Source organism: Ptychodera flava, chromosome 2 (genome assembly GCF_041260155.1).
Source record: "Ptychodera flava strain L36383 chromosome 2, AS_Pfla_20210202, whole genome shotgun sequence".
Lineage (NCBI taxonomy): Eukaryota > Metazoa > Hemichordata > Enteropneusta > Ptychoderidae > Ptychodera > Ptychodera flava.
The window spans coordinates 41144079-41159598 of NC_091929.1; the positions used below are offsets into that span (position 1 = coordinate 41144079).

A 15520-nucleotide genomic window follows, 5' to 3' on the forward strand; every position below is an offset into this window, starting at 1 on the left:
CTTAGCCTATCATCTTTGAAAAATAAAATTATTTTACAGTAAAATATTTAAACTGAGTTCAAAGAAACTATCATTTCTTTGTATGGTAACTGAATGTAAAAATATGGCAATTTTTTTCGGTATTCTGTAGGATGAATTAGCTTTTAAGTACACATGTAAAAATGATGGAAACTTCATTTTCTGTGTACTTTAATGTCAGTCAAGAATTGTGCAAGTTGGAGGGTCTGTATATCTCATGCCAGATCAATATTCTGCCCTAGATTCATTTGTCAAAAGAAATAATTTGCCAAATTTTGTGTCACAGACAGCCAACCACACATTGTCAGACATCCAACTACATGAATTGAGAAAACCCAAAATTCTGCAGGTAGGCTAAACGTGAGAAACCTGATGTTTTTCAAGGGATTTCAAGAATTGAAGTGAATTCTTTCTCAGATGACACTATTACAAGCATCTGTTGGCACATCACAACTGAAAGACAACCATTCATTTTGGATAAATTCAAACTTTATTCTTGAATTCAACTGCCCGGTGCTGTAACAATTCTATTTTCAGACAATCACATACTCTGTGATATAAACATTTTCCCTGCAATGTTGGAAAAGAAACAAGAATCATTGCACAGTCTTTCCATCACTATTTTTACAAGTTACATATTTAAAATATTTAAGACTTAAAAAAAAAAGATTTGCCTAAAAATTGTCTATGATTTCTTCTTTTTCTTTTTTTTCTTTTTCTTTGTTCCCCCGACAACCTGAGAATCACTCTGTTCAGTATTAGCTGCTTCAGTCTCCATGGTAACATCTTCCACAGCAACGGCGCCATCTTCTTCCATCACAGCTGAAGCTTGGCTAGAGGTTGAATTGACCGCCATGTCGACTACTACAAGCTCCCTGTTTCCAAAATGATTTGCAACTGAGAACAGAAAACAGACAATCCTCACATTTACAACAATAACAGTGTTCTCCACAGCTTAGAATATCAGAGGGGCAGCCAATTTACATAACACTAAACAATTTGCATATTCTTTTGTTGTGAAAACCTATTCTTCTATTAATGATTATTAACATATCAATAGAATGCTTCAGAAAGAGAGGGGTGACCTACCTTACCCTCAAAGTCCCCTTGTGGAGAACCCTGAATAAAACATATCCTCTAAATCTTCAGATGAGGTTACAAAAGATTCTTGAAAATTAATGCCCTGCAGTTACATTATCTCCCTTGCCTTACCTACACCCTTCAAAAATTTCACGTATATATATATATATAATATATATATATATATATATATATATATATATATATATAATATATATATATATATATATATATATATAATATATATATATATATATATATATAAATAGTCAGGACAAATTCTGGTAACTGCTTCACTTCACCACAAACTGATTCAATGGCTCAGTGGAAGAATGATCGAACTAATTATTCTTTGGTTACAAATGATAGGTATTACATGAATGAATAAAATATTGTGGTGGACATTTGTGACAACTGAGCCATTGAATGAGTTTGTTGATATTTTTATTCACAATTGCAAATCTATCATTTGATTCAAGAAGAAAACTGGGAAAATGAATGTGCATATCAGCCTTTCATGCAATATCACAGTAGAAATGTCAACCCCTGGCATTACAAGGTTTTGAAGACAATTTTCCTTTCGCTCAAAAGGAGGACTTTTGGCACCAGGACATCAATGTAAAGAAGGTCACACTTTAGAACACTGCTGTGTAAAAAACTAAAGTGATGAAAGGTTTAAAACAAACATGATACTTACAACTTTTGAATACTGTTTTAATTTACAAATCATTACTTGTTTCAGAACCTTATGCATATCTTTCACAACCAAATATTGATATTTCAATATTACTCAGATCTGTTTCTGGTTAGCACTTACCTGCGGTATATGCCATGATATCAAACACTCTCAATCCTTCCTTCTCTCCTCCTGTTGCCATGACGGCTGCTTCATCAGGACAGCAATGGACGCAAGTGAGGGCTCCCATCTTGAAGTCTTTTGAGAGCACACATTCAGGTTTGTTGTTCTAGATTGAAATAAAAGTTACGAAAATACAATTAAACAGAATACAGTACCCTTTGACATATAATCTTCTTTTCACTCCTTTAACTTTTTGAACTTGTCAAGTTATGCCACTGCACTGAAGGTGAGAGTTCATAGGTCAAAGGTTGAACAAACTGCGTACCATAGATGTGAAAGTAAAGTAAACACGTGTTCTGGGATTCCTGGCATATAAAATACAACCAAAATGCCCATGTATTGCATGTATTGTATTGGAACAGACAAGTCTCTGTCATGTGGTACTACTAAGACACAACAACATTTAAAAGTAATACCTGGGAGTTTCTGTACACATTTACATATCGACATGATAATATAATTTCCCAAATTTGGAAAACACTTAATTTCTTACCTGGATATCCCAGACTTTGACATTTTTATCAGCAGATGTTGTTACCAGGCAACCAGGAATTTGACTGCTGAGAGCAAGGCCAGTCACAGCCTCTGAATGTGCAGATAATGTAAATATTGCCTGTTGTTGTCTCACGTCCATGTAATATACATAACCCTTATCTGTACTGGCCTACAGCATAAAAGAATTATAGATTTGATTAGTTTTAATTAATTTGCGGCAAAAACAAGTCATCGTTGATGATGTAGGGCATGCTGATAATGTTATCTGTAGTTGCTGAAAATCATATTTAGCCTGATTAAGAAAGGCACTTTAGTTTCAAGTCATTGATAGGAGGCAAATGGTACACTGCAGTGAATTTTTTATTTTGTAAAGATAGACAGACAGACAGATGACTGATGGACAAACAGACACACAGACAGCAAGTGAGATGAACTGACAGACAATGGGTGAAGGTGTGACTCACCAGGAAATTGTACGGTGAAAAGTGATTCCACAACACCCTTTCAATCTCTCCATTGAACGACCAGTTCATGTGGGCTTGGTCAGCTTTCCTACAATCAAACACTTTTACATTCCTGAAAAAAAAAGTCAAAAGTTTGTTACTGAACACCTTTCAAAGCTCTCAAACTGGACAACTCAAGTAGTGAAGGGGTACATTATATGCTGTGAAGTAGTAAGTTGGCAGATTTTACTTGTCTTGTCAAGTCATATTTTGCAGGAGACATTTTCTTGAGGTTTTGCACAGTATCTTTGTTTCAATGTTTGAACTTAGAGCTTTCTTGCTTATTCTTTTATGTGAGCTGGTTCTGTAAACAACAACAACAACAACAACAACAACAACAGAGACAATATAACTAACCGTGAAAACACCATGACTTACTTATCAAAAGCCCCTGTAAGCAGTGATTGTGCTTCAAATGGATGCCATTCCAGTGTTTGTACCTGAATCAGAAAACATCAAAGATGTTCATACTTGCTAGAGATGAAGGAAAATTGGAGATAAAAATACAACAGTACATATTTTATAGTATGTCACATGACACAACTTTCATCAATCAGCGATTCAAACTGCAATAAAGAGATCAAAGTTTGCTGAGTGGACATATTGACAGGATAAGCATGTGAGAAATTTACGAAAGGAAGCATAACACAGGTACAATACAATTCACAATGATTTCCCGTATGTAGGCTTTCAGTAAACCAATTACAAATGATGACAATTTCCAACAAACTAACAACTGATCCACTTTAATATTCTTCCACAATTATATATTAATTTTTTGTAAAATATTTTTCAATATATTTCAAACATAGTCTTTCCCGTTGATTGAACATAACAATCAACCCACTACAAAGGCAAGCCAAGTGTTGCAAAATTCAAAAAACACATTTGTGTGTTCTAAGTTTTCATTTTTGTGTTCTAAAAATTTATGTTTATGTTCATAAAACCATGTTTATGTTCTTAAAATGTATGTTTATATTCTTAAAATTTATGTTTATGTTCATAAAACCATGTTTATGTTTTTAAAATGTATGTTTATATTCTTAAATTGTATATTCATGTTCATAAAACCCATGTTTATGTTCTTAAAATTTATGTTTATATTCTTAAATTGTATGTTTATGTTCATAAAAACCATGTTTAGCTTCTTAAAATGTATGTTTATGTTCTTAAATTGTATGTTTATGTTCATAAAAACCATGTTTATGTTCTTAAAATGTATGTTTATATTCTTAAATCGTATGTTCATGTTCATAAAACCCATGATTATGTTCTTAAAATGTGTGTTTATATTCTTAAATTGTATGTTCATGTTCATAAAAACCATGTTCATGTTCTATAAATGTATGTTTATATTCTTAAATTGTACGTTTATGTTCATAAAAACCATGTTTATGTTCTTAAAATGTATGTTTATGTTCATAAAAACCATGTTTATGTTCTTAAAATGTATGTTTATATTCTTAAATTGTATGTTCATGTTCATAAAACCCATGATTATGTTCTTAAAATGTGTGTTTATATTCTTAAATTGTATGTTTATGTTCATAAAAACCATGTTTATGTTCTTAAATTGTATGTTTATGTTCATAAAAACCATGCTGTTATTCAACCTTTCACGCTTATGTTCATGAAGGTCATTTGTTTGTTCATTGAACAAATTTTATGTTCATTAAAACACTGCTTATGTCCATGTTTAAAAGCAAAGCTTAGCACATCGTGGATCTCGGACAAGTAAGGCGTGCTCGAAAACGGAATTCGATCACAAGTTTGTACTAAATATCGGCTGTTCTCGGCAGAGAAACTGCACGCTCTCATTCGGAGGCGCAACCAGCGGTTTAACGTTATAAATGTCTACGCACTTTCGAAGTCCGAAGTCAAAGACTCCGGGCTGTGGGAGGCACTCTGATCCGATGTAGAGATGGGTCTGTCACTAGTGAGGGGAGGACCGCACAACAAAATACCTTATAAATACGATAACGTAAAAGATCGACCAAATACCTTCAACTGCCCGATGCAGATAGCCTATCAAAGATACGTTTTCCATTTGACAACTCGCAGGTCATATTTCACTGCATCTAAAAGTCGCGGGTCGCTCATTTTTGAAACTCTCAGGACGCAGGTCACATGTGTAACCTCCATAAATGTAATAATCTCCATAAATGTAATATCAACCATAATTGTAATAAAGTGCATCCACAAATGTAATATCACCCATAAATGTAACAAAATTCAACCATAAATGTAATAAAAACATCAACCACAATTGTAATAAATGGTAACCATAAATGTAATAAAAAAATCACCCATAAATGTAATACTTGTCAACCATAAATGTAATAAATCTATTTTATCGTTGCAATTGATGAATTAGCCCTTAAATATTGATCTATGTTTTGTCTCGCCTTTTTCTGATTATGTTCTCAAAGTATTCTATTCTGTGTTTCGGAAAGGAAACCTGGTTTCAGGAAAGTATGCAATAACATTACACTAGTCTTATTAAAGTTATTATTTACTCAGGGCATTGATAAACAAATGATCACATACGCAAGTTCAAGTTTATTACATTTATGGTTGAGTTTTATTACATTTATGGGTAATTTGTTTATTACATTTGTGGTTGCGGGTTGTTACATTAATGGTTGACTGTTTTATTACATTTATGGTTGATTTTATTACAATTGTGGTTGATATTACATTTGTGGAGATTATTACATTATGGAGGTTACAGCATGTCGTGAAGACCGGAAGACCGGTCACCACTATAGCTCTGTGTACGATGCATGCTGTGTACGGTCTTTTATGTTATCACAATTAGGTCTGTTTTTGTTCGGTCGTCTTCTCACTAGTAACGGACCATTCTCTACATCAGATTTTAATGAGAGTGCCTCCCACAGTCACAACAGCCCTAAGTCTTTGACTTTGGACTGCCAAAATGCCATAGGCAAACCGCTGGTTTTGCCCCGAGTCAGAGAGCGTGCAGCACAATCACCTTTGGTCGGAATATTCCACTCGGCGTCTATGCCCTCATAGACGTGTGTACATATGCCTGAGAAGGAGATGTCCCGGGGGGGGGTAACTCCCATAGATGGCTATACGGGGAGGGTCCGCGCGAAAGGGGTCGTTTTTTTGCACTGTCTGGTATCAGAAAGGGTATACTTTTCACGAGGTGTTGGTATGAGAAAGGGTCCGGTTTTAAACACAAACTGACATTTGTTAAAAAATCATGCTGTCAACACTGGAAACCCATGTATCTACATCCCAGATCTACCATCAATATTTCCGATCTGTCGGTTTGACTGTTGGTACCCCTGGTACGCAAGGCGGGTGAGTCGTATGTGTATACGTATGGTATTGTATGTTGGCGGGGTAGCGTGAGTTGTTATGCGGGTCAAAGGTCAACCCCACGCTACCCCGCCAAGAGAAAGCTGCGTTTCAACAATTAGGTATCAGAAAGGGTAGGTTTTTTCGCTCAAAACTGGTATCACAACAGTTTGGGTTTCCATGTTCGTGCGGAGCCCCCCCGTACTATTAGCCATGGAGTTACCCCCCCGGGGGAGATGTACACACGTCTATGGAGGCATAGACGCTGAGCGGAATAGACCGACCATAGGTGACTGTAGGTGTGCGTGCAGTTTCTCCGCCGAGAACAGCCGATATTTAGTAACCACACAGCCCTGAGTCTTTGACTTTGGACTTCGAAAGTGCGTAGACATTTATATCGTTAAACCGCTGGTTGCGCCTCCGAATGAGAGCGTGCAGTTTCTCTGCCGAGAAACAGGCGATATTTAGTAAAAACTTGTGATCGATCTTCGTTTTCGAGCATGCTCTACTTGTCTAGATCCACGATGTGCTAAGCTTTGCTTTTAAACACATGTAAAACCCACGTTTCTCGCTGTATGCGGTGTAACTGTTCGGTCCGCGCCATAGCTGTGTCGTGCTGCTAACTCCAGAGCGCCCTCAGTGTTAACAGGGAGATATGGACATAAGCAGTGTTTTAATGAACATTAAATTTGTTCAATGAACAAACAAATGACCTTCATGAACATAAGCATAAAAGGTTGAATAACAGCATGGTTTTTATGAACATAAACATACAATTTAAGAATATAAACATGGTTTTTATGAACATGAACATACAATTTAAGAACATAAACATGGTTTTTATGAACATAAACGTACAATTTAAGAATATAAACATACATTTTAAGAACATGAACATGGTTTTTATGAACATGAATATACATTTTAAGAACATAAACATGATTTTTATGAACATAAACATACAATTTAAGAATATAAACATACATTTTAAGAACATAAACATGGTTTTTATGAACATGAACATACAATTTAAGAACATAAACATACATTTTAAGCACTTAAACATGGTTTTTATGAACATGAACATACAATTTAAGAATACAAACATGTTTTTATGAACATAAACATAAATTTTAGAACACAAACATGAAAACTTAGAACACACATATGTGTTTTTGAATTTTGCAACACTTGGCTTGCCATACACTACAAATGAAATCCATTCAAGAAATTACAGGAAGGTTGAGTTTTCTCTGCTGGACTGAGCTATGTCATCTATGAAAAAATTTCCCAGCATGCAGTTCAACCATACAGAAAGTTGCTATGCAATATTGACTGCAGAGAACATGATATTTAGGAATTCAATATTGCTAAGTAGCCATACCTTGTCAGTGTGTTGTTTGAGAACTGAAACTGTTTTGCCTTGTGACAAATCCCACAATGCAACAGTGTGATCAGCTGACGCACTGGCTAGTACATTCCTTGCATGTCTGTTCCAAGACAGATCCAACACTGCGTCTTTGTGACTGTCAACTTTCTCTTTTGATTTCTGAAAGCAAAAAGTAGATCTGGTGAGTTTAAAATATTTACTCCACTGTTTCTGTGTGTTCAAAATACTTTTGAATTATGAATGTGAACACCACAAATCAGTGACGACAGGATAAAGAAAACCAAGAAACAGTAACAGATGAATATATCAATATATATATATAAAACAAAAAATATAAAACAGTAAAAATACTAAACAATCACAAATTTGCCACTACAGATCCATCAAAAATGTTTGACAACAAAAATCACATGTATGTCGTTCCTGGGAAAGAGGGCGTGATTTGACATGTACCAGTACACAGTACTAGAGATTTCCCACAATACATCATGATTTGTACCAACGTAGATTCCCCTGTGAAGTCTACCATGTCTCCCATGTGTAGACAAATTCCTGGACCACTTGTAAAAATTCTGAGAACGTACTTTTAAAAACACCTTTCTTCTCAATTCCCATTTTAAAGGATTAAGAAATTGTGCTTGATTGAGAGAAGAGAAAGGATTTTTGTAAATTTTCCACTGATTGTGTCCTCAGCCATACATAATAAAGTGATGGAAAGTAGGGAGACTAGTTGCACCTGTTTTATGAAACAAAAGGATATTGATTTTTTCCAAATAGAAAAGACAAAAGAAATTTACATGCTAACTATTTTCAGAGAATGACCCCTTCAGTTGGTAATTACTTGCTTCCCAAAACTGTGACATTTGTAGTACCTAAAGAATGTGACTTTTATGGTTATTTAATGGTTTCTTTGAAATTTAGACTACAATATTTCAACGTACTTTAATAAAATATAATTAATCAATTATCGTGAGACTTCACATTATTGCTTTTATACAGAACTGAAAAAGTTATAAGAAAACTAACGTCGTTGGTACAAATCGAACAGCATTGTGGGTAATTTATTGTACTGTAGCAGTACCTTTGATTTTACACAATGCCAATATACATGTAGCTGAATGAGTATGAGTAGGCAGTTGACTCAGTGAGCTGATAAAATGTATTATTGGACCTCCACGCCTCCAGGCAACAGGAAATGGGAATGAAAGGGCTGATATTACATGATATTTGCCCTGTTACCTTTTTCTTTTTCTTCATCTGGTATTCACCCAGTGTAAATGCCGGCTCCACAGAGTCTACAAGATCTAAATCCCAAATTTCAATCACAGGTGTCATGTTACCTACGGCAACAAAATTGCCTGAAAAGACAAAAAAGTACAGATTGCGAGCTGCATAATACATACACAGAATCAGTCTGCACGATAACCCGGCTTTTGAGGTGTGGCCGGTACCATTGATTTGATTGGGTATTGTAGGGTGATTGGCATGTGTGACATCATGTCAGAAACCATTTTCTTTCATGGGTGGGTTCAATCACTAAGGTATAAATAACAATTGATATTTGTTATCACATGAAGATATTTTACAATAATTTGATATTATTTGTAATTGATTTAATTAAAATAACTATTTTCTTGATGATTTGAAGACGTTGAGAACCTCAGTATGCACGTGTTCTATGACAGTTAAATTTCCCACCCTGCGCATAAATGGTTGACACTTCGCGAGAGTTGACCGAACATCAAAACATTAGAACAAGAAACTCACACGGTTCTTAAAGTTACGGATCAAATTTAAAGCTAATTATCTTTCTAGAGTAGAAATGAAGATAGGTACAAAATGGCTTTGCTGGAACGAAACTAGATTGAAAGGTCTAAATATAGCGATCACAAACTTCCCGACCGGTCCAACTACCCGTCGACTGCATGCCGTCACAGTCCCTTCACATGGAGGGACTGTGATGCCGTATTGTCAAGATTCGATGTCTAAACACCAAAGAGCTGCTGTTTAGCCCCTGCTGATGTGTACCAGCCCCCAAAGAGTACTCCCACATTTATAGAAAGCTACAAACTATATGCGTCTGTTTTTACTCACAATGACTGAATCCTGTCTCAAGGCTGTCATCAATATAATTTCCTGACGGGCAGTGTGTGAATACCGGGATACGATCATCGTTGCATGGGCATACCACAGATGATCGTTGACACTAGTTGGAAAATCGACCGCTAGGACTATTATTTTGTTTGGTTTTACAGAGAGTAATGGGCTGTGGTACAGAGATATCGACTAATTACACACATTGGAAGGTAAATTGCCTGTCGGGCAGTGACGGGCAGCAGTATGACCCTTTGATCGAACACTTGCAACACTGCCTGCGATCGCAGACGTAGACCAGTTGTGAGATCGACAGAAATTTTAGTTGTTGGGATTTTTTCAACAAATACGGGCGACCAAAAGTTTACCTCTGAATGCAGTTGTAATTAGCAACCTCTACTACAGAAAATGTACTCATACGCTGACGAGTTATTCCGTATTGTGCAAGTTTCAGAAGTTTCGTGTATTTCGAGTGGCTCGCCGTGGAATGAGCATGCACAAGCGAGTAATACACGACAGCTCATTATGCATGACCTCATTATGTCTAGCCTCTCAACCAATAGGCGCAGCTTTGAGATGTCATGTGATACTATTCATGAGCATTTGTTTACAACATATGCGATTTTCCCGCCACGTCGTTAGCCTGGGTTTTTTGATTATCTACGCCTATTTTACCTTATTAAGGCATAGCTGATGAGTCATACTTTGAGGGCAATAATAATCAGCTAAGCTGCATTCAAGAAACTGGTAAGGGATTGGCTAGTACCGCTTCGCGCCCTTACGACTTGGATTGACATGTGTCAATCAATGGTTTTCACTGCAAGTTACTCGAAATCGTGTCAATCAGAGCAATTACCGACGAGGGGGCAAGCCCCCGATGAGTAATATGAAGCTGTATGTTGCCAGGAGTAAACCATTGCCGATTGGAGAGGTTTGCATTAGTCTGACGGTACTTAGGTGGAACATAATCGGCTTGAAAATTTTAGGGTTTTTTATTGTTTCGCTAAAAAGTTAACAGTGCTGAGAACACATTTTAATGAACCACAGTAACAATTAATCATTTTTAAACAATTAGTAATACCTAAAGGCCTATTTTTTCATACTAGATTGTCTACATGATTTTTAGACCAAAAATTACAAAGTTTCAAAGAGAGGTCCTGTCAACCCCATAGAAAATGTACCCTCCATTTCTTCGTGCAGTGAGGTCACCAGCCGAGCGGGAGGGACTTTAGCACACGTTTACTGTATTGTGGAAGCTATGCTAAAAGTGACACTTGTAGCCTTTTTCAAGCAGCGTCGTGCTCAACAGCAGGATTATGCCACAAAATTGACAAAATTTTCATATTTTTGCCGTATATTCACACACGTGAATTCGCTCCATTTCTGCCGACGATGGCGTGCCTAGTGAACCAGATGACTTTATTTTACGTTACATTGACAATGGGGTGCGTTTAATCGGCATAGTTTGGCGATTGTGTCTTTAGACCAAAAATTACAAATTTTGAAAGTTAAGTTCGTTCAAAATCAAGTCATTTTAGCTATCCGATTGAAAAGTGATGAAATTATATTTTAAAATATGTATATTGCCAAAATATTTGTCGACAATATTCTTCAGACCTATAGCCGACACTTACCATCTCAAAAACAGTGAAAATATATCTCAGTTTATGAGAAAACCACGTCTTTATTTTGGCGATATTGCTTGCTTTTGTTTACGTTCAATGACGCCACTGAAAGACGCCATTCTTGCCTATATTACCCGTCATGCAATGGTACCGGAAAAGCCCGGTCATCGTGCAGACTGAATGAAATATGTTACAGCTTTTACAATAATTTTGTCATTATTTTGAACTTGGGATACTTTGTGACATTGTTGTATGACGACAACAAATTTACATGACACCTGGATCTGATACACTTATTATTCAAATGAAGCACAGGACAAAATGCCCATGTATTGTATAATTTGTTGACACAGCTTTTGTTCATATAAACTCCAATGCTACTATTGACGGCTGAACAGTAGCCCAGACTAGAATTTACTTGTCAACAATAACTTCCTATACAGTACACATGGTGTTGTATTTGCAATGTTGATACTCTTTAACAGAAAAAAAATTTAAATATTGTCGAGAGTTACATCTTTTGTTCCTATGACAACACTGAATATTCAAAAGACACAGTGCAAGGTTTTAGCTGAGGATTAAAAACTGAACTTTTTGATTTCATAGTTTGAACCTGAAGCAGCTTTACACTGAAGCAGTTATACCATACCTGGTTTGTCCTCTCCGGGGTCAAAGTTCAACCACTCTAGAGCCAATGGGAATGCAGATAGCATGATATCATGATGGCAATACAAAATGTCATCAGCTTCATTGTAAACTGAAATCATAAAACAAGGGTCATGGAATCCTTATTAATATAAGGTGAATGTCAGCATTGGACTAAAACCTAAGCAGTAAGAGGAGTTTTAGGATTAGAAGTGATGAATGAGATTTTTTGAAGCAAACTTGTAATATTGAAACTGCTTTTTTATGTTTGAAACTTCTGTGATAAGTATTGACTTGATGTGTCGGCTATGTATATGTTCATGAGATGACCTGTACAAAACATGTGACATCAACACAGATTAGAACTCTACCAGACAGAAAATTCTGATAAGGGACGATTCAAAATGTGTGTCTCTTTTCTGAGAACTATGCTTCTATACAAGCCCAGCGTTTTCATCCATGCATGCAGTAACAGGGATTAAGGTAAAATGCACCTCGGGAACAGATATTTTGACTCTCAAACTTTTACCATCTTCTTTTGACCTACAACTTGTGGGTACTCATTTTGAAGTAGTAGCTGTCTGAACATACCAAATATTTCCAAGTTGCTGCATTCTTCTTCTGCTTTTCCAACCAAAATTAAATTATCTGAAGGTTTAATTTTGAAATCTTCAATATCCTCTTCATCCTGTAAGTTACAGTAGAAAATTGAAACAAACTGTACAACTATTGTATACGTCAGCTTGTCAACCAATGCTGAGTGATATTGAACATGTGCTAAGTAAGAGGACGGTAGTTCTGGGTGTGAAAGGTGAATCTAGACACTTTATTCCTGTTGAACTCAAGACTCTTCGAGATTTTTCCTGAATAGACTTCGAGAAATTCGCTTTCTTTGACAACGCCACTTCCATGGCTTCTGGTGGTCTTTTATTTCTTATTCTGTCTGTACTAGCTGATAAGCTCGTTCAGAAGTACCACAATTCTACACACATATACACAAATGACTTGCAAACTGAGGAAGAACAGGATCATAAGATGAATTATTTCGAGCCTAATCCCTTCATTTTGGGGTAAATGTGATAAGTTACCAGAAAGTCAGACATGAAAGGATTAAGGGGAGCAGAATATCAAAGAGGACTAGTATGGATTTTAGAGTACAAAATAATGACAATATCATCTTTTAATCTACCATACCTCATCTTTGATTGTAATGTATGGATCATCATCTTCATCTGCATACATAGTTAGTCCAGCTAGGGAGTCCACCAGATTCTTGCTGCCACCATCTAGGATAGTGCAAATACATTCTTAGTGGCTTGGTCACAAAAAATTGAAATGATAATCGTGTAAGCCACTGTTCGAATTACACCAGCTTTTGTATTGGTTTTCTCACTTTCTTTGCAGAATAACATTTTCAAAGTGTCGTTAAGGTAGTAGGTGCATTGAAATTCAAGGCCTTAAACTTTTGCTAAAACTTCCCGTTAAAAAACTTTGCACCATTCCCTTTTGAATAAAAGTCAGGGGGCGCTGTGCAAAATTTGGTACCAAAGTTACAGATAATGAAGGTTACCCCTTTCACCACAATAGTTTGACCCAAACCTATTGTCATAAATGGTGAGTGTGGATTTGCTTACATGATATTGAGGGTGAACAGGTTAAATAACTTACCCATGTCAGGCTCATCATCATAATGATCTAAGTCATACTCAGCAAGTTCATCATCAACATTGCTTCCTCCTACAGCGCCACCATTCTCAGCACCAACATCTTGATCTTCAGCTTCCGCATCATCAAGTTGCTCTTTTGCCTCCTTGATGAGTTTCTCAAGCTGTTCTTTGTCAAGTTTTACTTTCTCAGGCTCTTCCTTGGCTGCTCCCTTTGTCACCCAGGCAACGCACGACACAACTGATCTGACCATTTCCAAACCCTCTGACTAATTTACAAATTTCTTGATCTTCAATATGTGTTCACCACAGATGGGGTAAAACAGGTGTCTCTTGAATTGTAAGACAGACTGCATAAGAACTGGGGAAAAACATAAATATAACACTGTTAAGGTAGAACGCACCTCGGGACAGACATTCCGGACTCTCAAACTTTTACAATTCTCTTCTGATATACCACATGTGGGGGTCATTTTAAAGCTCTTGGAGAAAGAAAACTTTTCACCAGCTTAGTTTTTCGAAATTCGAAAATTTTTATTTTTCCTCATAGAGTTAACACAGGGATGGCGGCCATTTTGAATTTCTGATATCAGTAAATCTTGGGTAAATTGTTTCTCTAGTACCAAAATTTGCACAGTGACCCCCTATTTTTATTCTTGATTTTGAAAAAGAATGATTGAAAGATTCCTTGAGGAAAATTAGAGCAAAAGTTTAAGTCTTTCACCTTCGAGGTGCATACTACCTTAACATTAGTGATTATGCATTACTTATTAAATTATACATATGGTGAAGCGCAAAATGGTGTTACGGATGAATCCCCTGTCAACCTCTACTTGTGGATGTGTGTCATTGTTATCATGTTGCTAAGTCAACCAACATCTCCTGCTATATATGAGGCTGGAGATCACAGTACAGGTAGTATCTTTAAACTGCTATGATGTATAGTGGATCTGTTGTGTGCACAACCATCAGCCTACCTATACTTTAACAATCAATTGGTTGTCAAGGTTATCATAGTACCTGCTGTGCAGCAGGGGCCACGGTTTAATGGCTCTGTTGATAACATTCCTGCATATGCAGATATGTGTTGGCCAGGTCTAGCTGCATTACCGTAGCTCGAGGTTTTGCCTGGGTATTTGGGTTGGACGGCAAAACCAGATACCCAGGCAAAACCTCGAGCTACAGTACTGTAGCTAGGCCAGGTCAGGTCCACAGTAGAAATGGATTCCTTATGTATGGGAAAACATTCCTGCTCGGTTTCAATTGAACACATAAGAACTCTCTCGAAATCTTTAATTTCAATTTATAAACTGTTAATTTTTTTGGAAAAGGGACAGGTAAATGCCAATATAATGAGTGTCGATAAATTTAAAGGAAAATACAGAAGCCATGCATAATAATACAATCGCGAAGACTCTGGCTGGCCGATTTTGCCACATATGATGACATAAAGTCTGATGATAAACAGAGTTGTTTCGCCTACAGCACCAAGGTTTATTACGTTTATCGCTTAAGTTATTGTTTATATTTTAACAAGTCATCGTGCATGATTTAATTTAACCTCTCACTTACGTTTGGAAAACTCACATGGATATCTTCATTCGGTTTTATCCATCAACGCACGAAATGCACATGTTGCATGGTGAACTTTCGACCCGGTAGTGTTAAAGTAGTCATAAGCATTGTGGGTAATAATAAAAGAGAGCGCCGGCTTCATATAAGATAATGTCAAAAACCTATTGTGAATCTTTTCAACCCTTTATAAAGAAATTGATGCCTTCACATAAATGTAATTTACTCCTTCAAAGTTAATTCGGTCAAAT

The 15520-nt window shown here is 36.4% G+C and overlaps 1 protein-coding gene across 1 annotated transcript; it reads right to left on the reverse strand.

Annotated features, from left to right (window-relative positions):
- Positions 1-485: 485 nt before the first annotated feature.
- LOC139120814 (periodic tryptophan protein 1 homolog) lies at positions 486-15378 on the reverse strand. Its single transcript, XM_070685386.1, has 12 exons — positions 15270-15378; positions 13702-14058; positions 13228-13319; positions 12625-12721; positions 12038-12145; positions 8909-9027; positions 7664-7828; positions 3334-3395; positions 2917-3028; positions 2451-2621; positions 1916-2063; positions 486-915 (listed from the first exon to the last, which is right to left on the reverse strand). The coding sequence occupies exons 2-12, from the start codon at positions 13949-13951 to the stop codon at positions 704-706; spliced, it is 1536 nt and encodes a 511-aa protein (XP_070541487.1). The 5' UTR covers positions 13952-14058; positions 15270-15378; the 3' UTR covers positions 486-703.
- Between the last annotated feature and the right edge of the window lie 142 nt (positions 15379-15520).

Coding starts and splice junctions, on each gene's coding strand:
- LOC139120814 (XM_070685386.1), bottom strand. CDS start 13,951: ATGGTCAGATCAGTTGTGTCGTGCGTTGCCTGGGTGACAAAGGGAGCA. Junction 12,722..13,227: donor ACATTACAATCAAAGATGAG/GTATGGTAGATT, acceptor TGTAACTTACAG/GATGAAGAGGATATTGAAGA. Junction 916..1,915: donor TATCATGGCATATACCGCAG/GTAAGTGCTAAC, acceptor TTCTGTTCTCAG/TTGCAAATCATTTTGGAAAC.